At 46.8% G+C, this 26,060-nt stretch overlaps 2 protein-coding genes across 3 annotated transcripts; both read left to right on the top strand.

Annotated features, from left to right (window-relative positions):
- Positions 1-943: 943 nt before the first annotated feature.
- On the top strand, positions 944-6,977 carry haus5 (HAUS augmin-like complex, subunit 5). Of its 2 annotated transcripts, none has more exons than XM_056603783.1 (19): positions 944-1,424; positions 1,515-1,577; positions 1,730-1,762; positions 1,881-1,905; positions 2,131-2,263; positions 2,627-2,786; positions 2,891-2,984; positions 3,248-3,339; positions 3,444-3,498; positions 3,613-3,755; positions 3,851-3,932; positions 4,193-4,347; positions 4,643-4,805; positions 4,969-5,049; positions 5,275-5,420; positions 5,544-5,640; positions 5,929-6,067; positions 6,348-6,480; positions 6,687-6,977. In XM_056603783.1, the coding sequence occupies exons 1-19, from the start codon at positions 1,327-1,329 to the stop codon at positions 6,787-6,789; spliced, it is 1,995 nt and encodes a 664-aa protein (XP_056459758.1). In that variant the 5' UTR covers positions 944-1,326; the 3' UTR covers positions 6,790-6,977. The 2 variants fall into 2 exon arrangements, with proteins under 2 accessions (XP_056459758.1, XP_056459759.1); XM_056603784.1 differs by having other exon boundaries at positions 947-1,424; positions 3,613-3,740.
- A 149-nt stretch (positions 6,978-7,126) lies between these two features.
- Positions 7,127-25,281, top strand: sin3b (SIN3 transcription regulator family member B). The gene is made up of 20 exons (XM_056603785.1): positions 7,127-7,725; positions 8,933-9,039; positions 9,425-9,578; positions 10,208-10,636; positions 11,182-11,337; positions 12,104-12,232; positions 13,227-13,316; positions 13,519-13,637; positions 14,053-14,266; positions 15,043-15,159; positions 15,537-15,775; positions 16,661-16,844; positions 17,644-18,206; positions 18,279-18,601; positions 20,119-20,288; positions 21,327-21,500; positions 21,975-22,067; positions 22,568-22,662; positions 23,952-24,150; positions 24,722-25,281. Exons 1-20 carry the CDS (start codon positions 7,615-7,617, stop codon positions 24,956-24,958), a joined length of 3,903 nt encoding a protein of 1,300 aa, XP_056459760.1. The 5' UTR covers positions 7,127-7,614; the 3' UTR covers positions 24,959-25,281.
- Positions 25,282-26,060: the final 779 nt, after the last annotated feature.

Raw genomic sequence — 26,060 nt, 5'->3', positions numbered from 1 at the left:
TATATATATATATATATATATATATATATATATATATATATTTTTTTTTTTTTTTTTTTTTTTGTTTCAGGAATCTTTATCCGTTTTAAATCTCTTTACCAGGATACGGTAACACCAAGTAAATAAATAGAGACTGAGCGTATGGACACTTTTAAATCCAACAAAATGACACAGACACATTGGCCGTGGATGTGAAAGATGAACATTCAGAGCTGTATCCTCTCCAATCATGGCGGCAACTTGCAATTTTTTCATTGCCATAATTAGGTTACAATTATTTATATTTGAACTGTGTACTGGTGCCCTCCTCATATTGATTGTATTTATAGGTTACCTTACTGCATTACAGATTTTTGTTCTGGTGTGTAAAACAAAATGAACACACTCATTGCCTTGTTACCATGATATATTGGATTTTGAAACCAATACTGTGTACTACTACTTTTTATGCTCAGGTCGAAATTATTTAAACCGTGACATATTATTAAATCTGGGAAGAGTTTTTGAAAGTGTTATCAATCATGGAAGAACCATTTGCCCTTACGTACATGCCATGATTAAATAAATAAAATAATACATAGAAGAGATTGTTGGTGGACTGCAAGAGTCAGATGCTGTGAATGAAGACATATTGGGGCATACATGTTTCAGTGTGGTAAACGATTGATTTGGTTGGCTGATGTGTACCACATTCACCTAAGCATGGCGGCTATGAAATGAAAGTAAGCTTAAATAAATATTAGACCAGATCCACTTGGCATTGACACTTTAATGACACGAATTAAAGTATAATGGCCTCGAGGATTAATAGTCCAAATACCAAGTACCAAATACCAGTACTGCAGTAAATTTAGTTTTTAGTATTTATGAGTAAAAGGTGCAGACTGGTTTGATTGTTCGCTGTTGGTTGATTGGTTTGATAGGTCGCTGTTTACGTATTTTCTTTGTAACAAATAGCCAAGGAAAGCCGGTGCAGGGGAGAGGTTTGAGCAGGTGGCGGCGCTGCTGACTCCTTTCGTTCCGTTCCGGAAATGCATACCGGAAATGTCGTGGAGCGGGAAATTAAAAGTTCGTAGACGGTTGTGTCAAATTGCGTTGCATTTCAAAAACAAAGAATCCAACTTTCCTAGCATACTTATTCTTACTCAGGGGCGATGTAATCGGCAAAGGTGAGCTTCTGAGCTTCTGTGTGTCTTCCACAGAAACTGATGTAGGTAACCGTCAGTAGGGACATACGCTTGCTTCCGTAAACAAACGGTCCTACCCTTCTGCACCGAAACGTTAACGTTACCCGAAAATATAGTAGGTGGACTTTAGTTTGCCAGAATGGGGGATGGCAATCTTGTGAAGGAATTGAAGAGATGGGCAACCAAGGAGTTTAATTTACCTTCACAGAGCCTTCCTAATGACGGCTATTTCAAGACGTGAGTATAAATATAGTGGTCCCTTTTGATTCGTCTCCTTCAAGTCCATTAAATCAAGTCATATCTTTAACAATGTGGTTCATCATACAGTCTCTGTGTGGGGTCAGGCGCATCCATCTGGAAATATATGGTCCAACATGTATATCAACAGAGGTACGTCTTTAACTGGTTTACTTCGCTACTTATTGTACTGCTTACTGCTCTGTTTACTTTTTGGCAGGTGTCTTGTCAGCAATGGAGTTGATTCATCAAGTATTTGATTAAGTGATGTTTAAGTCTTCTCTTTTATTTCATTTGTTTTCCAGGAATGTCCGGATCATGCGTGGCAATCTTCAATGGTATCCTTTCCATCATTAAAACCATGACATGTTTATTTGGGCTGTAACGTTGAATGTTTTGCCATACATGACATTCTAATTTCCAACCACACATTTTCTTGACATTCCTCTCTTCAAGGTACAAAGTGCTTCAAGACAAGGAGGTATGTACAAAGAGGCTCAATCATCCAATGATCTCGATCACTACTGTTTTGATTTGGTCTTACTTTTACTAGTCAACATACTCAAATTTACCAAAACTCTTGCTGCATCAAAGCTACACAATGTTATTTCTCCCAGGTGTTAAGCGAAGCTTGTCCCATAATGGCTTTGTTGCACATTTGTTTATTTTTCTAATCGTCCTTTCTATGCTTCTATTACCTGCTTAGCTGAAGCAGGTGGAGGGCCAGAGTGATTCTGCTAAGCGGCGAGAGCTCCAGGAACAGATAGAGCAGCTGAAAGCGGACCTCGGACACCTGGACTCTCAGATCAGCGCCACTGAAGAGCAGCTTGCCACAGAGGGTAATGCTTTATGATGGAGGAAATGAAATAATGTGAGGATTTCAATCTAACTCGATGAACAGTAGGGAGAGAACCGGCACTTTTGTTTCCTACATTTCTATGCTGAGATGAATAAATGATATCATATCTTATTACAATAGTTATCCTTTTTTCAGTCTACGTATAGCTTTAATAAGTATAGCTTTCCGTCGAATTGTGATGTCTCATATTTTCATTTAATTTAGTTTCTATTTGTATAATTTCAAATGCAGTTCATTTTCCTGAGAACAAGCCCGTTCAGTACAGTCTCTTCTGAGCCTCTACCGTCTGTGATTTTGAGGCGGTCCGACGTGTCCTTGATGAGCGTGTTGTGGTGTTGGACAGAGCGGTCTATCGACCGTACCTGGGTCCAGGTGGAGGAGGCAAATCTCAGGGAGCTGCTGCTGCAGGCCTTCAGGCGGCGCTGCTCCGGGAACCGGCAGACTCTGACCCAAGACGTCCTCAAGATCAGCAGACACAGCAAGACCCTGGAGCAGTTGGCCAGGTCAGTGACCACCATGCTACCACTCACAGAAAACACTGCGGCTAATTACGTTGCATTTAAATTCTGTTCAAGAAACGATGTGTGTGTGTGTGTTTAAATTGCAGAAAGGCTGAGGTTGAAGTGTTGTTTGGGAGTGACTCATCAAACACGCGTGCAGACCAACATGGGTCCAACATTACAGCGGAGGCCCAAGTCCTGGTAATGCATGGCCAACTCCCAGATCAACTTAATTGATACATAGCCAAAAGGTTTCCTAATGGATACCAATTACGGGCAAAATTGGCACTCGTAGACAATAAAGTCTTAAAATGCTCTTAATGTATATTTATTGACTTTAACAACAAACCACATCTGGCCACACGTCTCTGTACGACGGCGCTGGACTATTCCCATGAATCAGAATATTTTATTCTAATAGATTCTAGGTCTGCCTTCTTAACTTGTTTCTCCTCTCCTCCCAGCGGGATGTTAGAGAGCTTCGTGACCACAGGGTTGACTTCTTCCAGTCTCTACAGGAGAGTGAACTGAAGACGGCGCCCTCTGCTGTCTCACAGTAAGAACTGCGGAGGACATCATAGTATGCTGATATATATATTTTAATTTTTCTTATTTATCTCTTCCCAGTGCTAAATCAATCTCCTCTCCTCTGTTCCACAGTATGTCCCGTGAACAAAGGACTGTGGTTTTCCAGTATTGGTTGAGTAACGTAGAGGTATGGGTTCTAGATTCCTTGCATGTGACCATACATTTTTATGCATTAGTGCTATGAGCCACGTGACTACTGCTTCGCTTACTTTCTAATGGGTTTTCTCTTTTATATTTATAGAAGCTGCTTAGTTCTTATCCGTCAAACCAAGTGCTTTCAGCGATGCAGTTCTTAGCCTCCGGACAACAAAGAGAGTTGGAGGAGAAGATGGCCTCTCTGGACGTCACTCAGGATGTGTCGGCTCTTCGGTACATTAATCTGACGTAATCGTCTGTTTAATAAATATTTAAAATGGATGGTAATTAAAAAATGTGTTGTTGCCGTTTCTGTGTTTCTCTAAACTTTTTACTATTTTTAGGTTCCGCTATGAAAGCAACCAACTGCTAGACATCTCTAGGGCAGAGGAAGAAGAGTTGCCCCCTGTTAAGCATTTACTGCAGGTGCTATATCTATCTACATTATATATCATTGATATCCCGAATGCAGAAAAACACTTGCACTTGCAAATTACACATTCTCAGTGAGTGCATCTAAGGATTAACCATGCACTGACATTAAGAGCGACAAATGTGAAGGAAGATCAGGTGATCGTTGACACTCTATACAGTCTTTAAATTAATTGAAAAAAAATTGGTCAGAACTTGTTCTAAACCACTGGGCTGCCAAAGTTTTCCCTCAAGATAAGTGTCTGTGATTGCAGGATGCGTGGGATGGCGTTGGGAACGGTTACACAGAGTTGACCCAGACTCGCCTGAGGATCCAGAAGCTGCAGACCCAACTCCAGGTCCACCAGGGAGAGGCTGAGCAGGAGGTGTCTGTTCTGGGGGATGAGCTCCGCGTCCAATCCCCTGCACTGTGAGTACATGCACAGCCCGCTCTGTCCCCGGGATGTTCACAGCTAGATGGTACCGTTTCTCAGTTGTGAACAGAATCGATGTGCTGAATTGGTCTCGTTAATGTGGGACGGCCCTTTGTTCAAAGCTAAAGTTTTGTCGACAAGGTGAAAACAAATTTCATCCCCCATGATTGTCCTAATTTGTTATAGCCATCGTTCATTATAGCTGAAGACACCAGAATGGCTCTCAGGCCCCACAGGCCTAATATTTCCTCTCTAATGTTTGCTGTGTATTGTCCTTGAATTCCCTCCCAGTTCAGTGTTTCAGCTTGAACTCAAATGTGAGATGCAAACAGCGGCCACGGACTACATCAGAGACCGCTGTCTGCAGTATGATCAGCAAGCAAGGAGTCGGCAGGAGGCTCTTCGAAACCTCCGGAACCAGTGGCAGAGCATCTTGGACTTCAGGAGACTTGTGGTGAGGAAGCAAGCAGGACAAAGAACCAGATCTTCCACCACCCTTCTGAACTTATCTCTTGAGTCTGAATCGATCTTTTGGGTTTGGAGTCCTGTGATGTTACGTCTCGAAATGCCGTGCGATTGGTATGACATGGTGAATATATCTCTCTTCCTCTACACAGGATGCCAGGCAGGAGGGGATCAGAGGTCTCATTAAGGGGAACTCCACAACTAAGGCTGATCTGATCCGTCTGCACAAAGAGGTGTGAATTGATTTTATTAATCTGTCTAGCATAGAGGGTGTTAAGAGGAAGACTTAATTTAATTTCTTAGACTTCGTCTAAGAAATTAAATGTAATGTTATCCTCTATTTTTCTTAGTGATGTGTTGGGTATCTGTTTTAAATAGCATGTGAATGTTTATCTTATGTGTATGTCATTAATAGTGACATACAAACTCTAAAGTTCCTTTGGTCTCTTTGGATTCAGTTGGGGAAATTTGTTCAAGACGAGCTGATTCCTCAGTTTGTTGAGGTTATCACTGCAGCCAGCAAGCTACGAAACTGCATTTCCCAGGAGGCCAGGCAGTTTGGAGGCGTTTCACTTTCTGCTCTGGACCGAAGGACTGTTGAAGAGTAAGAAATAGTTCCGCTGTAGTTATTTTATAAGTTTGTGTACTTAGGTTGGCTGTGTTATTATGATATATATATTTTTTCTTTTGTGGATTTTGATACTTTTTTTAAATGCATTTGTTTCAGAGTCGAAAGGATCCCTGCATCATGTTTGTCCATCTATCGTTTGCAGTCTCCTTCCTTCCACAGCTTGTGCCAGAGCTTGTCATTTCCCCTCTTCAGGGTAAGATAACATCGTTCCAAATTAACTTTTAACCCCCTAGTGGCTGTTTCTGGCTGGTTCTCTGGCCGTCACAGTGCATGATCCAAATTGTATGGTGTTGGCTAAGGGGTTCGTCTTCTAGCTGAAGGTACCGGGTTTGATCCCCAATAGCCGCACCCAGATCCAAAACCCCTTCCGGCTCCTTAACGACCTGTATCTGACGTCCCATGGAGTTGCTTCTGGTAAAAGCACCGGTTAAAGGAGTAAATCCTAGTTAGGTTGAACTCTTCCTCTCTTCCTCTCCGGCAGGCTCCAGAGGAGTTGTGCGCTCAGGCGCGCTCCCAAGACTTTGAGCTGCGATTTCTGCGCCAACTGTTGCGCCACCACAACACTAGTTTGCACAAAGTACAGAAAGAAGTCGAGCTGTTGCATGCGCCTGACCAGAAAGGTGGGTTTAGCAAAGACAACACGTGCAGACATTGTCGACATTGTTCAAACCTATTTCGTTGATGTGTTGTATTTTGTTAACCCAAAATGGGAAATGGAGGTGTCGAAAAGTACCAGTGATGCTGTAATAAGACGGGCGAAACCATTTCAAAGAGATGCACACTTTAACATATGAGTATGTATTTGAGTGTTATAGTATGTACAAATACTGAGGAAGAGTGCACTTGAGTCTCCACTCAACATTATTATTAAAGTGTTTTCAAATGCTGTCTCCTACACAGCCCTGCTGGCTAAAGTCACAGAAGAAGATCAGAAGCTTTTGAAGACTATGGTGCCAAGGTCCAGAGAGCTGGCCCATCGTTGCACCAAGTGCTTGTCCTACTGCAACCAGGTCAAACTGGACATCAATCACTGGTCGGTCAATATACCTATATGAATATCCCCAAATTACTTTGACTTGTACATATTACTTGACTTCATTGTGATTATATTAATTAATCCTAAAATACAAGGTTTACAAACATGCGTTTTAGATTCAGCCCCTTTTTTGACTGTTTCGTTTTTTGCCATCTGCAGATGTTTTCTTAATATCTCCATGGGCTCTATTGTGTCCCTAATAGGTGGGATCAGCCAGCAAAGAATGTCCTTCCTCAACTTCAGAAAGGTGAACTGACTCTTCAGCAGTGGCTTCAGAGGTGGAAAATAGCAGCAGAAACCACATAGCGTTTACCAAACCCAAGTTTGGAGAGCTACGTCTCCTGATTACCGAATGGCTGCTTGGAAGAGCCGATGGATGTCATATGACGACATGAAGACTTTGTTTCGCGAAATTCACAATTCAGGACCGAATTATCATTTTTCACTGCAATAAACGTTTTAATCTTCGACACTCTCCCTTTGTGTTGTTTTTTTCAATGTCGTGGGGGGAAACTGGCTTAATTACCTTATGTCGATTCAATGACTATTTACCGTTGTTTTGCTGCAATGACATTGGTTATGGGTTAAGAGAACGGCTAAATGTTGCTTTTTGATGGAGTAGCGTTTCTTTGTAGCATTGAAGGGGGTGTGGAGCAACCTGAATGTCTTGTGAAGTTGACTCCGCCTCTCTGTGCGGCTGCGCAGTACAATACTTTACTCCTACTCGGGCTTCCGGACGCCAAGACAGACCTCTACCGCCGAATTTAAAGAGACAGTCAATAGTTATTTAAAATAAGACAATCTGCAACCATTGTCTCTAAGGTTGTTTTCGGAGCCTTCGTTTTTCGGGGCTCGATATCGGCTATTATTTCTTCGCGATAATGACGTTCCATCAAAGTCGCATCGAGTAGTAGCGTGATTGACATTAACCTCCATTCTGGTGGATTTTCCGTCTTTACGTTGTGCGGAGACTGTCCAGCTAAGCAAGTAGCGTTAAACGTTGCTTGCAGGCTGGCTCCCCGGCCAAAGGGGAGATTTGTCGGCTAGCCAACAACTGGAGATAGACCAAAGCTTCCTTCTTGTCAAGTTGTGGTAACAGTTAGTGGCTTTAAGCCTCCTGTCGCCGGGATAATGGCGAAGATACAGGCACATAGCAACACGAAGCAAATAAACCAAATTCAAGACAAGCCTTACGTTGTGACACAAAAGCAAGTGCAACAACAACACTTCCAAAAACTGAAGGTAAGGGGGCGAATGGGAGAAAGGGGAAAAGTCCTTCTCGGAGTCAGAACCATTTTGTTGCTCGGATCGTTGCATGGTATTTGCGGCTTTCTCTCTCTCTCTCCCTCTCTCCCGAGTCACAGTGCCAAGTGTAAAAGCAAAGGGCTAGCTAACAGTAGTTAGCTTGGACGCCTGCGAAAAGTGAATCGTTCGCTAAATACCCCGAGTAAACGAAGGGTAGACTCGGGGGAAAGATTGAAATAATGAGCCGAAGTCATCGCCGTGGAGACACACACACATCGTAGCTGTTCTCCTATCCACATTGTGGATCGTAGCCACCGTGAGCTAACTCCGACCTGTTCGAAGTTCCCCCTTGTTCGTTTTCACCCACCCTGAACAAAGTGGAGGACGCGAGCTGCGTTAGCTCCAAACGACTAGTTCATTAGGTTAGCTGGTTCATTAAACGCTTATTGGGATTATTACTACACCCAGTGACAGTGACCCATTGGTCCAACTAGCCAGCGCGCCACTGTTGACTTGTGAGACTGTAACGTTATGCATAATACGTGTTGTAATGATATGTAGTCGTTGCAAGACGGGCAGCTGTTGTGGTAGTTATTGTTAAATCACTGGTTTTGGACAAGCGTAGGCTAGGCTAATCCTCGACAGTCGTGGGTTTCTAATTACAATGCTTTGTGTGTGTGTGTGTGTGTATACGTGTGTGTGTGTGTATAAATACGTGTGCGCGTGTGTGTGTGTGTGTGTGTAAACGTTTTCATTTTGGGTTATGGTGGTGGTTCTGGTCGTAGCCACCGCACACAAGACAAAAGCGCAGTGCTGTTTGTGTACACTTTTGTTTGATTATTTATATTTTCCATTGCGCTACTCGGCGGTAACGCTACTGTAGTTATTCATGCGTCGCGTCACTTGTCAATGGATCACCAAACGAATGTGTAGTTGTCGGTACTTGCTCCGTTTGCAAATGGCATGAAGGAAATACAATAAAGCATATTTTTTACCCCACCGTGGTTAGAATTTCAATCGCCTGTGTTATCACACACGGGGTGGCAACGTTATCAGACATGAACTCTCAGGAGACAGCTGAAATGTTGCTATGCCATTGTCATGTTAAACCGCGCAGTGAAGCCAAGACTGACATCACTTCTGCTCAGACGGTACTGGCATGCTTGTGTTGATTTCTATTTGTGTCTCTTATTCGATCTCATAGGTTGAAGATGCCTTGTCATATTTGGACCAAGTCAAAATACGATTTGGAAATGACCCTGGAATATACAACAAGTTTCTCGACATCATGAAGGAGTTCAAATCACAGAGGTAGTTATCATTTGCACATAGACAACATTGCCTTTGTTCAAGAGAATCGCTCAACATGACACTCATTGTAAAATATTTCCCTGATGCTTTGACTAAAAGATGACGTGCAAACAATTCAAGTAGAGTATACAGAATAAAAATATGTATTTTTAACAACTTGATGTATTTAAAATATTTATCATATCCTTCTTTCGTTGGAGCATTGTGTCCTAAGTGTTAAATATAGAAGGCTTTATCTGAGTTGATTCATACCTTGTCAGTTAGGTCTCTTTCTGAAACACTCTTTCTTTATACACTACATTGTGGCTAATCTAATTAAATGACTTCCTCTCCAAAACATTGCACCACTAAGAATAAACTGGAAACTCTGCCCATTCTCCAATAGCATCGATACACCGGGGGTGATAAATCGTGTGTCACAGCTCTTCCATGGGCACCCAGACCTGGTCTTGGGCTTCAATGCCTTCCTACCACCTGGGTATCGGATAGAGATCCCCAAGAACGGCATGGTTTTCCTGCAGTCTCCCTTCTCGACCCAGGTGAGTTCCTCCACAGCTTTAATGGGCCTAGGCTCTACTCTGAGGAGCACTATTAATGCAGGAGACAATGAATTATCTGGTACGGTGCCTGACTTGTTGTGTGAAAATGCTCCTCTTGTGTCTGGGACTGGTTGACATTTAGCAGTAACGTAGGACAGGGACACATTACATGGCCCAGTGAAGTTTCTCCAGAAACATTCCTTGTCAGTGCACACTCTAATGTTCCCTGTTTTTTTTATTCAGATCTAGCATGGATCTAAATAATAGCCCTTTTTTTATTTGTACATTTACTAGCTTCACCTGACATACCATAAAGAGAATATTACATATTTATCTAAACATAATGGTAACATAAAAAAACGTCCGGTTGCCATCTAAAGTTCAGTTATGATCCTCAAAGAAACCAAATGGTGCCATACCGTTTTCTGTGAATAATGTTCCTTCACTTGCAGCGATTCCCTAACTGCTCATTAATAGGTGTTGGATGTCTTGCTCAAGGATGGTTATAGGTAGACTCAACTAAGAGTCCTCTCTGCTGGGAGTCCGACACAATAACCACCCCCATTGCATACCGTGCAATGGGTGCCCTGTGATTAACTCTTCTTCATCCCTTTTTCTCCGTCACCCAGGCTACCCAGCATGGAAAGGCCATCTCCAGTCCCACGTCCGCCACCCCATCTGGCAGTACCTCGGCAGCCCACACCGAGGCAGGCTCTACCCAGGGCACGGACGCCACGGTGGCCCCATCGGACACCCTGTCCCCCTCGACCGCCGCCGCCGCCGCCGCCGCCGCCACCAACACCTCCTCCTCCTCCTCCTCCACCGCCGCCGCCGCCGCCGCCGCCACCACTCCAGACACCCCCAGCCGACTCTCCCTCCCGCTGGCTGGCAGAGACGGCCAGAGCCAAGCGTCCGCCACCTCGGCGTCGCCCCCTGCCTCAGAAGCTAGCCCCGTCGAGTTTGACAGCGCCATTAGCTACGTCAACAAGATCAAGAACCGCTTCCTGGACCACCCGGAGATCTACCGGTCCTTCCTGGAGATCCTGCATACATACCAGGTATTGACAGCTACGGTGAGCTGAAGTCACGTGCAACCGTGTATACTCGGATATCTCTTTATGCAGGTGTGTTTGTGCTGAGTAACAAAAAACAGTGTTTTACCAAAGCACAGTGTTGGTCAGTATATTTGACCACCAGCGATTAAGGGCCCTGGGTTAAAAATGCAAATATGCGCTGGCTACCTTGAGGCATCCCTGAGTCAGATGCCTGACCGGCTCATTAATTGCAATCCAATAATATGGTAAATGGAATGCATTTATATAGGGTTTTCTTAAGCAGTTGCCACTAAAAGTGCTTTTACAATATTGCCTAACATTCATACACACATTCACACACCGACGGCGGTGTCAACCATGCAAGGCGATAGCCCGCTCGATGCGAGCAGTTAGGGTGAGGTGTCTTGCTCGTGGACCCCTCGATACTCAGCTAGCAAGAGAATGGAGCTAGTAAATTGCGTTGGCTTAAAGTGCCTACAAAAATGTGTAAATTGTTAATAAAAAACGGGCAATGATTTTACAATGTGTGTTATTTGAACCCCCATCAGAAGGAGCAGCTGGAGGTGAAGGAGGGGCGGGGTAACCGGGTCACCAGCGGGATGACGGAGGATGAAGTGTTCTCCAAGGTGGCCAGCCTCTTCAAGGGCCAGGAGGATCTGCTGGCCGAGTTCGGACAGTTCTTACCCGACGCCAAGAGATCTCTGGTCAGTGGACTTTAAAAAATAAATAAAAAATGTATTACTTAAGTTGTGTAGCATCTTATCCTAGCGATCTTTGTTGCGTACTGGGAATGGGTTAACCTAGCGTTGTTAGTGCTTGGCACTGGTTTCTATGAATATCATTACTGTACTGACAGCGATATATTGTTGCCTCTCTTTCTTCTGATAAATGTACATATTGTAAGCCGCTTTGGATAAAAGAGTCTGCTAAATACCCTAAATCTAATTATAATGTTTATAATGGCGAACAGAAAATGTGTCAATTATTTTTGTTTGTTTATTTTTTTTTACATCGCTGGGCTTATATTGTTTGCAAATATGCTTTTACTTTCACAACAACAGTCCGCGTTTTCCATTAGTAGTGGAAGGTTTTTTTTCGATTTTTTTCAGATAACGTATGAAAAATAATATACACTCAAATGTATGGACACGACTTGTTGTTTGAGGAATAGTAAAAAAAAAATGCAAATATTGGAACTATAGCTTTATTGTGTGTAGCTTCAAATGGAGAACCCCTCCCCCCTCATAAAAAAACTCACTAAAATTACATATACCTCTACTTTTCTACTATTTAGAAAATAATCGTATTCATTGTTTTGCTTACTCATATTAAAATGTTACTTTCTAGTAATGTTTTTGATTCAATTAACAAAAGGTGTCTAAAGGTGACTAAAACTGCATTTTTCAGAGACAGATCCACCAGTTGAAATCCTCCCCATGTACTAAGCACCGTCTACTTCCTCTGCCACAGTTTACAGGAAGCTCCCTAACCGGGGGGAAGGAGCCTCTGAAGAGGCCAGATGAAGACGACATGATGAGCAAACAGAGCAAAAAGAGGCCGAGGCCCATGCTGCTGACGCACATGACCCCGCTGCTCAAGGTACGGCACACAGTGGACGAGGAACCATGGAGGAATACTAGTTGTAGTAACATGGAGCATTGGTGCCATGCATTTTTCACTGAGTTGCTTGCTATGCCCGCACACATATTAAAGTAGCCGTTATCGTTAAGTTCACCATATGATTACTGCACCGCAGGATTTGATCATGGTTTCAGAAATAAATGGAGGTATCCGAGCCATTTAAAAATAAATGTTTTATGTTTATGTGCAAAGCTACCTTGGTATTGTTAAACCTTGTAGTGAATGTGCTTTACTGCTTCAACTCCAGGTGGTTCACTGTGTGTGTGTGTGTGTGTGTGTGTGTGTGTGTGTGTGTGTGTGTGTGTGTGTGTGTGTGTGTGTGTGTGTGTGTGTGTGTGTGTGTGTGTGTGTGTGTGTGTGTGTGTGTGTGTGTGTGCGCTTCTTAGTTTCATAAAGAGTTGACTTACCACAATGAAAGTGTTAATGGGGAACACACCTGTTTAATAATAGTGGACTTGAAGACTCAGATATATACACTCAAGAATTATGTTCCCCCGATTCCAAAGCCAATACGTTGTGCTGTTTTGGTCCTTCCCATCTGGGCAATGATTGACAGCCTGCAGCCGTAAGCCTGTCTTAAGCAACAGTGCCTCAGAGCCAATGATGTTGAGGCTCTGATGGAGGTCGCAGACCTTTTGTGTAAAATCCCATTGTGTGGGTTCACCTCTCCTGCTAAAATCCTCATGGTCAATCATTTTTACGTTTTGAGTTGGACTGAGTCATCTGGTATAGCGCAACAGTACCAGTAAAGCCGTTCTTCAGCTGACTGGGATAAGGGAATTTCCTGTAATTCGGGAACACAATGAAATTATCCCCAGGCAATCAAAGTGTGACATTACACTGCAAAAGATGTGACTCTAACTGTAACTAGCATAAAGGGAAAGTAACCTCCTTTTGGTTCTTCATCGAAATTAGTTGAGGATAATCATTTTGGCTGTATTTTACTTTTCAGAAAAAGATGAAGTATTCATGTACCAAAGATCAGTCCTTTGCCTCGGTTGGAAAACATGGAGTCTTGCGCGAGTTCACTTTCTTTGATAAGGTGAGGCATTATTTTCCAACTCAAAAGTTTTTAATGTGGGTGAATTTCATTCATTCATTCTTGGTTTTGACAAATTCAATTTATCCCTTCCCGATATGTGTCGTCTTAAATTATCTAGTCACGTAAGCCTAATGCACTCTTCAAGGTTACCAATGATTGCTTTTTTTTTTTACCCCTTTTCTTTCGGTTTTCTCACACTCAGGTTCGCCGCCTGTTCAAGAGCCAGGAAGTGTACGAGAACTTCCTGCGCTGCATCGCCTTGTTCAACCAGGAAGTGGTCTCGGGAGCCGAGCTGCTGCAACTGGTCACTCCGTTCTTGGGGTGAGAGCACTGAGAAGCATTTAGACGGGAGAACGACTGGATGGTGGATAACGATGCATGTGATGGCCGACTTAGGAGCGACTCAGTAATTATATTGCCTCTGAGAAAGTGGAGAATGCACCAACACCTCTGTCTAAGGGCTTATAAAAGAGGCACGGTGATATTACCGCAGTAAAGGGCAGGCGAGGCTGAGCATACTGCTTTGTTGGATTTCTCTATGGTATTATGAGCATCTTGTATCATTTTCTGAGCGAACCAAGCCCTCGGAAGTATTTCTGTCAATGGTACGGCTATGTGCAATGAACATTTTATTTATATTCATACTGACGCCATATAATCGTGAGGTCCCCCGGTCGCCCTTTTTTTTTATATCGACGCATCATAAGGTCATCTTTAATGTTTCATCTCCATGCAGGAAGTTTCCGGAACTCTACAGCCAGTTCAAGTCCTTCCTCGGGGACAAAGAGCTCGCTCACGGCCCATCAGGCCTGTCCGATCGCTACATGGAAGGGGGAGGGGGCCGCGAGGTGGACTACGCCTCCTGCAAACGCCTGGGCTCCAGCTACCGGGCGCTGCCCAAGACCTACCAGCAGCCCAAATGTAGCGGGCGCACTGCCATCTGCAAGGAGGTAGGTCACTGTTTACCCGCACGGGGTCTCAAGTAGGAAGCAAGGGGCTCTATTGATGTGATGGGGATTGGATGCCGATCAAGTTCCCCCGAGTGCTTTTCGTCATTTTAACACGGATGTTATTGAAACCAATGTGCTGCATGACGGAAGTTGTTGCTGCAGGCACAAAGAGAGGTAGTCTCCCACCTCACCTCTAACCTAACCTGTGATGGAGCGGGTTGCTCTGGAACAGATCACACGGCTCAAACCCTAACCGAATTAGCATGTCATTTTCAATAAAGAGTAAGGATAATTAACTTGAGGAAACCAAGGAATGTACCAGTAAAACCAACTTACTATCTAAAATACGGAAACAAACCACTTTCAGGAGGATTCACTTAAAATATATTGAATAAATAGGTCTGGCAGTTAATTAAATACCAACAATAGCATTAGGACTCATTTGGATGTTGAACGGCATTGCACATCCCCCGGGGAAAGAATCTCGGTCTTGCTCCCTGGTCCATGCTTGACTTGAAGAATAACTCTTTGCCCCACTGCAATAACCACACTGGCTCCGCTCAGTGCAACACGGACAAAGCAATTGGAGTAAAAGACTCTTGAAGGACATGCTGTTTTTCTCAAGTGGAACAACACAATTCTTTTAAAAACAACAGGTTTCGAACAAAGCGGTGCATTTGTTATTATTACTCAATGAGATCGCATTTGACCTCTTTTGAGGACTTTTGACTCAGAGGTTTACGTTTGTGTGCGTCTGCGTGTGTGTGTCTGTGTAGGTGCTGAACGACACCTGGGTATCGTTCCCCTCCTGGTCTGAGGACTCCACCTTCGTCAGCTCCAAGAAGACGCCCTACGAGGAGCAATTGCACCGCTGCGAAGACGAGAGGTTTGAGGTATGCATGTCACGACAACGCGTCCTTCTCAGCGCTTCTTGGGCGCCTGCCAGAGGACCAGTTTTTCCTTTCGGTGCTACGTGGTTAGCCATGCTCATCTTTTACTTTCACTCTTTTGTAAGCCTTCCCTTAATACCGGGAAAGGTACAACTGCTACAACCACATTCTTATCCTTCTTGGAATTGGTTAACCTAACAATAATTAGTACTTGGTTCTATGAACCTCCTTACTGTACCGACGTCGATATACTGTTGTTTCTCCTTCTTCTGACAAATGTACTTATTGCCAGTCGCTTCGGATAACGGCTAAATTTAAATGTACAGAGGTCCAAAAGAGCTTTTCATATTGGCATTAATTCCCCCCCCCTCCCCCCCTAGCTGGACGTGGTCCTGGAAACCAACCTGGCCACCATCCGGGTGTTGGAGAGCGTCCAGAAGAAGCTGACGCGCCTGTCTCCCGAGGACCAGGACCGCTTCCGGCTGGACGACTGCCTGGGGGGCACGTCGGAGGTGATCCAGCGCCGGGCCGTGTACCGGATCTACGGGGACAAGGCCCCGGAGATCATCGAGGGGCTGAAGAGGAGCCCCATCACCGCCGTGCCTGTGGTCCTGAAAAGGTCAGCAGACACGCCTTGTCAATCCTCGTGTGATGTTATGCGTCCTCTTAACAGGTTCATGTTTATTTTTTTGTTTTTTTAATGACGGAATAAAAGGCCTTCTTAATCAGCTCTGCTGTTAGTCTTGGGCCAAAGAACCCAAAGTGAAGCATCTGGGTGGCAGCATGGTTGGGTAATGAGACGCTATCTTTGGTTTGAATACCAGACCTGGACTGTGTAACCTTTTCACCGCAGGTATCACGTTTGTTCAAAGTTATTTGTAACTCACCGCAGTGATAACCGCAGTGAAAAGTGATTAGAAATGATGAGTGTTCTCCTCATAAAAGTCTCTCACCCACCATTCAAATCCAGCCATGGGATTTTTTTCTTTAAGTTTGATCCATTGACGAAAAGGCAAGGACATCTAATGTTCTACTGTAATGTATGCAACAGAAGTTAAAATTTGGTGCAGCTTCAATGTTTTTTTTAAGGTATTAATAAATGATTTGACATTGTAAAATACTGGGCTCATTTCAGTGAGACAATGAAATAAAAGAGCCTTTGTTGTTTCCGAAGCAGATTGTCTGCACGTATGCATCATCAGAAGCACTTTATTAATAGAAAGCCGTTAGTCAGCAGCTGTGCATATGGAAACGCGCACAGGTTCACACAAAGGCCTCAATGTGTGCTTATGATAATGCACCGAAGTGCAAATCCGAACGCAACATGTCCTCGCACTTCTAGGAGCAGCATGTACCGTCGGCGTGGCGTGTGTCTTGTGGTGTTTCCAACCCAGCCGTCTACTCGCTCCCATACAGGTTGAAAGCCAAGAAGGAGGGGTGTTGGGTGGGGTGGCGTGTGTCTTATAGTGTTTTCCAACCCGGCTGTCTTCTCGCTCCTACACAGGTTGAAAGCCAAGGAGGAGGAGTGGAGAGAGGCTCAGCAAGGCTTCAACAAGATCTGGAGGGAGCAGTACGAGAAGGCCTACCTCAAGTCCCTGGACCACCAGGGGGTCAACTTCAAGCAGAACGACATGAAGGCCCTTCGCTCAAAGAGCCTTCTGAACGAGATCGAGAGTGTTTATGACGAGGTGAATGTCCCGCTGAACGGCGTACGGGTTTAGTCACATTTTGAATTATGGAATATTTAACAAAAACAACGTCCACAATAGAAACCACCTGCTGATGTTGATTTCAAAGGAATGCCTGAAACCATATGGAGAAGTATTTCAAAGAGTTGTTTTGCATGCTGGATTAAGTCGAAGTAATTCATCAGGATGGTTCTCTATATCTGTGACCAATAACAGTTAGGGCGTGAAAAAGTGAGCACACCCAATACCGACTCAATATCGCTTCAGCTATTCTTTCAACAATCCTTGCATTTTTAACACACATGTAAATGGTCTGCATAAATACAGCGCTTTTCTAGCCACTCAAAGCGCTTTCCAATATTGCCTCACATTCACCCATCCATACACATACCGACGGCGGTCTCAAGCATGCAAGGTTACAGCCAGCTCATTGGCAGCAGTTGGGGTGACATGTCTTGCTCATACTCTGTAGGAGGAGCCGGGGATCGAACTAGCAACCTTCCACATGAGCCACATGCTGTACTTCCTGCACAAGTGCTGCTGCTGCTGCTCCAGAGCCACTGTGAACTGACGCCCACTCTAGACGAAGGCATAACCTGGTTGCTAATAGTCAAAGCCGGGTTTGTGTCCCGGGGGTTCACACAAACCCATTTACCCCCCTGGATTCAGATTAGTGAAAAAAAAAAATAGCTGGCTCATCATATCCTTTTATGTTCACGAGGGGAGCTACACTTCCTTTTTTGAACCATCCCTCCCTCTCTTTAACCCCCCTCTCTCTCTCTCTCTCTCCCCCCCTCAGCGTCAGGAGCAGAGCACGGAGGAGGGGGGCGTCGGCCAGCAGGGCCGCAACGGCTCGGGCGCCGCCCTGGCCAGCGAGCCGCACATGGTGTTCACCTACGAGGACAAGCAGATCCTGGAGGACGCGGCGGCGCTCATCATCTACCACGTCAAGCGGCAGCCCGCCATCCACAAGGACGAGAAGGAGCACATCAAGCGCATCATCCAGCACTTTGTCCCCGACCTGTTCTTCGCCCGCCGCGGCGAGCTCAGCGACACCGAGGACTGGACGGACGAGGAGGCCGACGCGGAGGAGGCGGCGGTGGCGGCCGGCGAGCGAGGCGCCGGGGATAGAGGAGGCGCGGGCCTCGGGCACCCCGGTGCCGCGGTCGCCCCTGCGGCGGCGGCGGCAGCGGGCGGAGGGGCCCTGGCCCCCGGGAGCCAGACCCTGGCGGCCCAGCCCCAGCAGCTCAACGGGGAGTCCCGGCGGAGACGCTGCAGCCCCTCCCAGCCCACCGACGGCGAGCCCACCCCCAGCCTCACCCCCACCGCCAGTGGCGCGGCACCCACTGCGGGAGGCGTCCCGTGCGCCGCCTCCACCTCCCCCACCCCCACCTCGACTACAGCCACCCCCACCACCACCACCACGGACCCCAGCGACCCCTCCCCCATGGAGACCTCCGCGGCACCACCGGCGCCGCCGCCGCCGCCGGCGGAGAAGGTGGACCTGCGGGACCCCGAGGCGGAGCACCAGAAGGAGCTGGACGGCGTGTACAACCTGTTCTTCGTCAACAACAACTGGTACTTCTTCCTGCGGCTGCACCAGACGCTGTGCTCGCGGCTGCTGCGCGTGTACCAGCAGGCGGAGCGGCAGCTGCTGGCGCACCGCGCCGAGCAGAGTCGCGAGAGGCTGCTGCTGGCCGAGGGCCGGCGGGACAAGGCCTGCGACCTGGCCATGGAGCTGCGCCTCAAACAGCCCAGTACGTACGCCCGACGCCGCTCCACATGTTATAGAGATGTCCCCATGTCATTGTTTCTTTCCTGACCGTTTCCTGAACTTGAGTGTCAGCCGATTATTAGCCGCTTATTGAAGGGTTCTGGGACAATGACAGCAATGTATAGTCGGCTCACTTACTCATCTCATCTCATCTTCATCCGCTTATCCGGGGTCGGGTCGCGGGGGGAGCAGCTCAAGCAGGGGGCCCCAGGTTCACTTACTATGAAGATTATTATTTATTATCTATAATTATAATAATACATTTGTATTCTAGTAGTTAAGCATCCATGTTTTTTGGTAACTCAAACGCATGTAGGTATCTGAACAACTCTGTCCGCTTAGTAAGGGAGACGCTGGGTTCCAGAGTTCCCTGTCGCTGATGGGGGAGGTTCGACCTAATGAGGAAATAAGAGATTGAAAATGAGTTGAGCGACATATCTGCAGTTGTCTGGGAAAAGAGTGTTGCTTGAGCGAGCAATGTTTTAATAGAGGTGGTGGCCCTCATTTTTGTTTAAACGTCACGAGATCTTATCTTGTTAAGCAATAATACGCTCAAAAGCTGATATCATGTTTTGGTAACATTTATGGTTAAAACGAGTGTGTCCGTTTCGTCCTCCTTAATGGGGATTTGAAGCAACAAGCCGGATATTGAAAAATATTGAACAATTTCCATGGCTCACAAACATTGTTAAAACTCTCTTTAAACAACAAAATGATAACCGTTTTCTTGTATTTGAATACATAATTGGTCGACCAGGCTTTCCTGCCCATCAAATATTGGTAATGTTGATAGTCAGTGTATTGTGCTTGGAAAACCTGCTCTAGAGGGGTCCTTCTTTCGCCGCCCTCTGTGGATTTAACAGACTAAACTAATATACAATTTCTAGAAGTCTCGACGTCGGATCTGTCCCGGGAACACGGTCTTTTCTCGTGACATTTGAGTACAGTGTTTCCGGGGGACTTGGGGAGAACGAGGCTGAGGCCGGGGGCACCTGAGAGAAAAGGATGTAAATGTTACTGCCCCGGCCATCTGTTGGCACTCTCAATCTCCAAACAGAAGCCGGACTCCTTGTTAATCTCTTTTTATAACCGTGCTGTTGTGTGAACACATCGCACCGTGATACTGTTAGTCCGCCATGTGTTAGAACCTACTGCGGCGTTAGAGTTAGAGAGGGTTGAGGCTCATGAGTTAGAGTGGGTTGGCCGGTAACCGGAAGGTTGCTAGTTCGATCCTTGGTTCCATCTCGCTGAGCGTCGAGGTGTCCCTGAGCGAGACACCTCACCCTAACTGCTCCCGATGAGCTGGCTGTCGCCTTGCATGGCTGACATCGCCGTCGGTGGGTGAATGGTAGCCAATGATCGTAAAGTGCTTTGAGTGGCCACCGGTTAGAAGAGCGCTACATAAATGCGCTCCGTTCACCTTGACCATTGCCTGCTGGGCTAGCTCTGCTGCAGCGGGACTCTGTTTTAAACGCAGTCCGTGTGTGCCGCTGTCCGCAGGCGAGGTGGAGCTGGAGGAGTACTACCCGGCCTTCCTGGATATGGTGCGCAGCTTGCTGGACGGCAACCTGGAGTCCAGCCAGTACGAGGACACGCTGAGGGAGATGTTTACCATCCACGCCTACATCGGCTTCACCATCGACAAGCTCATCCACAACATCATCCGTCAGGTAGGCCCGCGGTGGAACGGACCCCGCGTCGTGTGCACTCGTTGCACTTGCTCATCTCGCTTAGCTCAAGAAATAATACAGAAGAGAATATATGTCGTTAGCGGAATTATGACGCATGCATTTTTAGTATCGGTGGTCCCAGTGGGAATTGAACTCACAACCACCGCGATGTTAATGCCGTTGCTCCTACAAATATGTTACACAGGGCCGCAGAGTGTGAGTGGCCCTGGAGTGGCACAGTTAAATAGAGTGTTTTTGCGGAGACCTCTGGTAAAAATGATGCAGGCACCGTCAGAAAAATGTGTCTACAAAACAGCCCCAACGCAGCCACATTAACAGTGATCTGGCATGCAGGCCTTGGCGGTTGAAAGAGAGAATAGAGTGATTCACAAAGAAACATTATTTCATGCTTATGCTGGTGGAAAATGTGACTACACCAGAGACATTAGCAATTGTTTACAACATGGTTGACCGTCTGAATACATCCAGAAAAGTTTTGTGAAAGCACAAAGGATTTTTTTGTAAAGTATACCGAATGTAAGGTGTGCATACATTTTTCTTTAAGAAGGGTAGTTCAAAGGAACCCTATTTTTTTTTACAAATAAATGCTGAATGATAAAATTATTAAATTAAATCGCTTGTGTCGAAACATCCTCCGAGCAGAAAAGACAGATCTGAGGATGAAACGTCCTCAAGGTTGACGAGCGCTGGGTGGGAGGCTTTTATTATGCACGCACTCAACAGTTCACCCGTGTTAAACTGCAGTGGAACCGGTTACAAACCGGCTGGGACAAACGTTGCCAACAGCAGATGTAACATGATGGACGGGGAAGCAAGCGGAAGTCGTGCTTAGTAGATTACAAGCAAGACAATCGTGTTGACCTTTTTAACGAGAGACCCCTGGAGAGATTCAGAAGTATAAACAAGGCTTGAATGTCAACCCTGGTGTGTAAGAGGACATCACCCTGCACACAGGCTACAGCCTGCGCCTTTTATGCTAATGACTTTGTGTGTATGTGTGTGTCTGTGCGAGAGCAGCTGCAGCACCTGGTGAGCGACGAGGTGTGTCTGCAGGTGGCAGACCTGTACCTGGCAGAGAGGAAGAGGGGGGCTGCGGGGGGGAACCTGTCCTCCCAGTGTGTCCGGTCGGCCTGGGAGACCAGCTTCCAGTGGAAGGCCGAGAGAGTCATGGCCGAGGAGAACTGTTTTAAGGTGAGAGCAGAGGATTCATGTGTTATGATGATGCACTAGGACACGTTCAATAGAGGGGGATTCAGTGGTTGGAATTAATAATAGCTTTATTTATAAAGCACCTTTCAAAACAAAGTTACAAAGTGCTTAACAATAAGAACAGGTCATCCAAGACAATAAGAACAGAAGATGAAATACAATAAAACAAGATCCAAAACATAAAATAAAACAGATAAAATAATCAAACAATCAAGGAAGGAATGTACTTGAAACGATGTAGACTTTTATTTCGGCCCTCATTCATCTCAGCAGCGATCGACGTAAAGCACGATCTCATCCCCATTGGGAGGGAACGGTCAGCGTAGGCTTTTGCTTTTGGTTTGATCCCGAACCAAAACGAAACTGAAACGATCTGAGGAGTGTTGGCTGGGATTGGAGCGGTTGGTTCCACCAGAGGGCACTGAGGTGACGGTTCTGCTGCTGTGTGGTCCCCAGGTGATGTTCGTCCAGGACAAGGGCCATGTCTCCATGAGTGTGGAGCTCCTGGACACTGAGGAGGCCCAGGCGGACGACCCGCTAGACGTACAGGTACGTCCCGCGGACCGCCTGTGTGGGTGCGGCGTGTCTGCTGGTATTCACCACCCTGAACGTGACCCTTGAATCTTAAACACCTCTTACACACTTATTGTATATTGTACGTCCTGGCTCTTAATGTATGGACTTATTGTATGTTGTACGTCCTGGCTCTTAATGTATGGACTTGTTGTATGTTGTACGTCCTGGCACTTAATTTATGCACTTAATATATGTTTGTATGTCCTGGTACTTAATGTACGCACTTATTGTTGTACGTCCTTGCACTTAGAAATAGTACTGAGCATCATGCAGCATCTTATCCTATTTGTTCTATATAGGGAATGGGTTAACATGTCTAACGAATGTTAGTGCTTGGCATTTGAACATCCTTACTTTACCGACAGCAATATATATTGTCTCTCTTTCTTCTGACAAATATACTTATTGTAAGTCGCTTTGGATAAAAGCGTCTGCTAAATGTAAATGTTAATGTCTCTGTCTCCCCCATGCAGTGCCTCTCCAGCTACATGGAGCAGTTCGTGGGAGCCGAGTCCAGCCTGTGTTCTCAGGCCGACGGCTACTTCTTCAAGCCTGTCTTCCTGCCGAGGTAGGAGTCCATAAAACACTCGGAAAAACCTGTCGCACTTTTGGCGAAGAAGAGAAAGTGTTGTGTAAACTCGAACGAATAATGAGGCCTTTGACACGAATGGGTTAAGCTCCCTGAAGCCAGAGAACGGATCCGTCTTGAGACAGGCCTCAGGACTTTGATCTTCATGCGTCACCGCAATCATAACTGTGTTTCATGGTTGTGCTACACGGGTCTATCGTTTAACGCGCGGGGGGGGGGGGGCAGGCAAAGGGTAGAGGGGCAGGAGAGAGGTTCTTCCTGAGTCAGGGTTTCCTCAGCGCCTCACTTCTGGGGATGTTCATGGGAGGGTAAGTAACACAGCCTGAAATAGCGGGTAAAGGGGAGAGTCGCTTCCTTTCAGTGTCCCAAGATGCCCCGCTCCTATTGGGTCAATCAGGTCCAGCCCTTGAATCTCCTTCCTCCAGATCAGCTCCAGTGAATCCATGGATCAGTCTTAGCTTCACTCCATGCTGCAGAGTTTCGATCTCTAGGTACAGGGCCGTTCCTTAGGCATGGGAAGGGACTGTCCACTTCCCAAGCACACCGATTAGCCAATCACGGGGAGGGGTTAGAGCTGTGCCACGGAGGGCCACGAAGCAGCAGGGGATGGTCGTACTGTCCCTCAATTACTTCCAGCAGCCTCTGTCTGTGTTGGAGTTGTTGCAGGCCCTGGAGGTAAAAAAACGCCCCCCTCTCTCTGAGGAGAGTTTGGACTCCAGGGAGACTGCACAGCATGTGCTTTAACCATTTTCTATTTTCTATTGTGTCGATTATCTGGATGGCATTAGCTGTCCTCCACTCCTTTCATGTATCTTGAGAGGGGCTGATGCTGCAGAATGGATCGCCTTTTTGAAGATCAAAACGTTTTTCATATATATATTCATACCATTATCCTCTTACCATGACATAATCTAGGTCAGTCAATTTCGGATGAGTCAGGTCATATTTGATCATTTATTATTCAGAGAGAGACGGTATAAAAATGAGCAATACAGTTTATCAATATAACAACATTTGAAGATTAGACTGTGTTGATGGTTGTAATATCAGCAAATTACTTGGCCCTTGAGGACACCTTCTCTTTCCCTGTAGCCAGGGGGACACGCACACGCACGCACACCTACTGTGCACAATAATACTCCTGTTTTAATGCACGAGTTCCTGATTGGCTGAGAGATGAAGGGGAGGGGGCTTGCAAGACAGTGCCGTAATTCTGAACCCAAACCCTGAATGTCATCCTCCTCTGCCCCCCCCCCCGCCCCAACTAGGAATCTGCGGCACTTCCGGCGCTGGCAGGTGCGGCAGGTGGAGGCCATGCGCTGCCGGAGGGAGTGGCACCGGCAGCTGGGCGTGGAGAACGCCGGCAGCCTGGACTGCCGCTTCAAGCTCAACACCCACAAGATGGTGTTCGTCATGAACTCGGAGGACTACATGTACCGCCGGGGGGCCCTCGTCAAGGCCAGGATGGTGAGTTACAGAGGCCCCAACGGGACTCGACTCACTCGCCGACGCTCCGGTCACTCATTTTGAATCTATTATCGCGGTTAACAGTTTAGTCCTTTGACTTTATCCGAAGCAGCCGACAGTGATTCAAATGTATGTCGTTAGAGAGCAGGGAGAGGAAGAGTTATGGTTGGACGTCGACGCAACACAAGGGGGTTTACGTGCCCGTTACGTCCTTGCGTCCACCACAAGGGCCTGACGTGCGTCCTCCCAAACATTATATCCTTGCGTCGAGGTCGACGCAGCAGAAAGGGCTGTGATTGGTCCGCTAACGTAAACCCGACGCGGAACCAAAGCAGGTTCACGTCTCTGTCAAAGCAACTGCGTGGTCATTGCGTAAACATCCGACCATAACTCGACCTTAAGGGTCGGGGCATCCTGATCAAGGACGCCTCCCAGGTAAGATGCGAATCATTTACAGATCGACCCTCGGTACCTTTTACGCCAGGAGCAGCCCTCCTCAGCCGCCGTGACGCCGTTCAGCCCTCCACCGTTATTATTCTAACCGCCTTTCCTTCTCTCTCCCTTCCTTCAGTCGCAGCACAAGGTGGCGGTCACCCAGCACGAGCGCTTCGACAAGTGGCACCAGGGCTGGTTGGCCAATCACGTGAGCCCGTCGGCGGAGCGCTCGGTCCAGCGCTGGCTGATGGGGGAGGACGAGGAGGACATGATCCCCTGCAAGACCCTGCTGGTGGCCACGGAGCTGAAGGGCCAGGCGGTCAACAGGTACCAGGTGCACTACAGCGGGAGCAAACCCCCAGCCTCGCCCTGAGGAACCCCCAGGGGGAGAGACGGGACGTACAGTACATGACAACATCAGCACACGGACACACACACACACACACTCACCCACCCACCCACGCACGCACACACACACATGGGAAGGACTGCATGGAGCGCACATTCTTACACTACGAACAGACCTAAACACTCGCAGGCGGCGTTCTCGAGCCTACCTCCGCAAGGCGTTCACTCATTCACCTCCCCCGCACTCCCACTCTCCCCCCTCCTCCCCCCCTGAGGAAGAGGAGAGAATTACAATGTAATTCCTCCCGAGACGCACGACGGACTCACCGACCGCAGATGGCGTCCTCCGACAAGGTTGCCCCCCCCACCCCCCCCCCCCCCCCCCCCCCCCCCCCCCCCCCCTTGTAGCCCCAGTAACACCACCAGTCCCTCGTGGGAGTGGGAGTCGGTGAATGAGTGCACAGCCGACAGGGGCCAGTGGAGAGTGAGAACGGGAGAACCAATGGGAGAGCCTCCCAGCCTGGGTGAACTTTGCCCTTACCGGTCTCTTGTGCCGGGTGTGCAGACCCCCGCCGCCGTCCCTCTACCCGGGTGCGGTGGGACAGCACACAGAAGCTCTTCACCACCATCCACACATGGAAGACCGTCCTCCCTTCTCTGGCGGCAATCAGTACTACAAGCTGTCTGGACTGATGGACACACAGACAGTGGAGAGATTAGGAGAAGAAAAAAAAATGAAGAAGAAAAGAAAAATCATGGAGTTTGTTTTGGAAATGTGAATGTCTTTTTCTTTACTCTATTTTTTCTTTTCTTTTTTAAGTCCATCGTAGTTTTTAGCTTCAACGCCAGAGAGCCTTTTGCTTGTCGGATGGTCGGTTTATGTGTGTTTATACAGAGAGATACGGTTAATGTGTGTACGTATGTGTCCAGCTCTTTTCATTTCGTCTCTTTGTATGCACAGTACAAAGTGGACGACTCTAGTAATTGCAGTATTGCTGTATGTGCATAGATACAACAGTGATTCTGTATTTTATAAGTGCATTTACATGGGTATGTTGATCAATGCATCTAAAGATTATATGGTTCTTACGGTGTTTGCTGTCAGCCAGCTCTTGATGTTTTCATTT

The sequence above is a fragment of the Gadus chalcogrammus genome, chromosome 12, assembly GCF_026213295.1.
Source record: "Gadus chalcogrammus isolate NIFS_2021 chromosome 12, NIFS_Gcha_1.0, whole genome shotgun sequence".
NCBI lineage: Eukaryota > Metazoa > Chordata > Actinopteri > Gadiformes > Gadidae > Gadus > Gadus chalcogrammus.
This window is presented reverse-complemented; position numbering and strand designations above follow the sequence as displayed.

What these genes read in the sequence shown, in the direction of transcription:
- sin3b (XM_056603785.1), top strand. Translation starts at nt 7,615, where the DNA reads ATGGCGAAGATACAGGCACATAGCAACACGAAGCAAATAAACCAAATT. An exon ending in AACACTTCCAAAAACTGAAG is followed by an intron (nt 7,726 to 8,932) that starts GTAAGGGGGCGA and finishes TCGATCTCATAG; the next exon opens with GTTGAAGATGCCTTGTCATA. An exon ending in GTGCCTGTGGTCCTGAAAAG is followed by an intron (nt 15,776 to 16,660) that starts GTCAGCAGACAC and finishes GCTCCTACACAG; the next exon opens with GTTGAAAGCCAAGGAGGAGG.
- haus5 (XM_056603783.1), top strand. Translation starts at nt 1,327, where the DNA reads ATGGGGGATGGCAATCTTGTGAAGGAATTGAAGAGATGGGCAACCAAG. An exon ending in AAGTGCTTCAAGACAAGGAG is followed by an intron (nt 1,906 to 2,130) that starts GTATGTACAAAG and finishes TTACCTGCTTAG; the next exon opens with CTGAAGCAGGTGGAGGGCCA. An exon ending in CAGCGGAGGCCCAAGTCCTG is followed by an intron (nt 2,985 to 3,247) that starts GTAATGCATGGC and finishes CTCTCCTCCCAG; the next exon opens with CGGGATGTTAGAGAGCTTCG.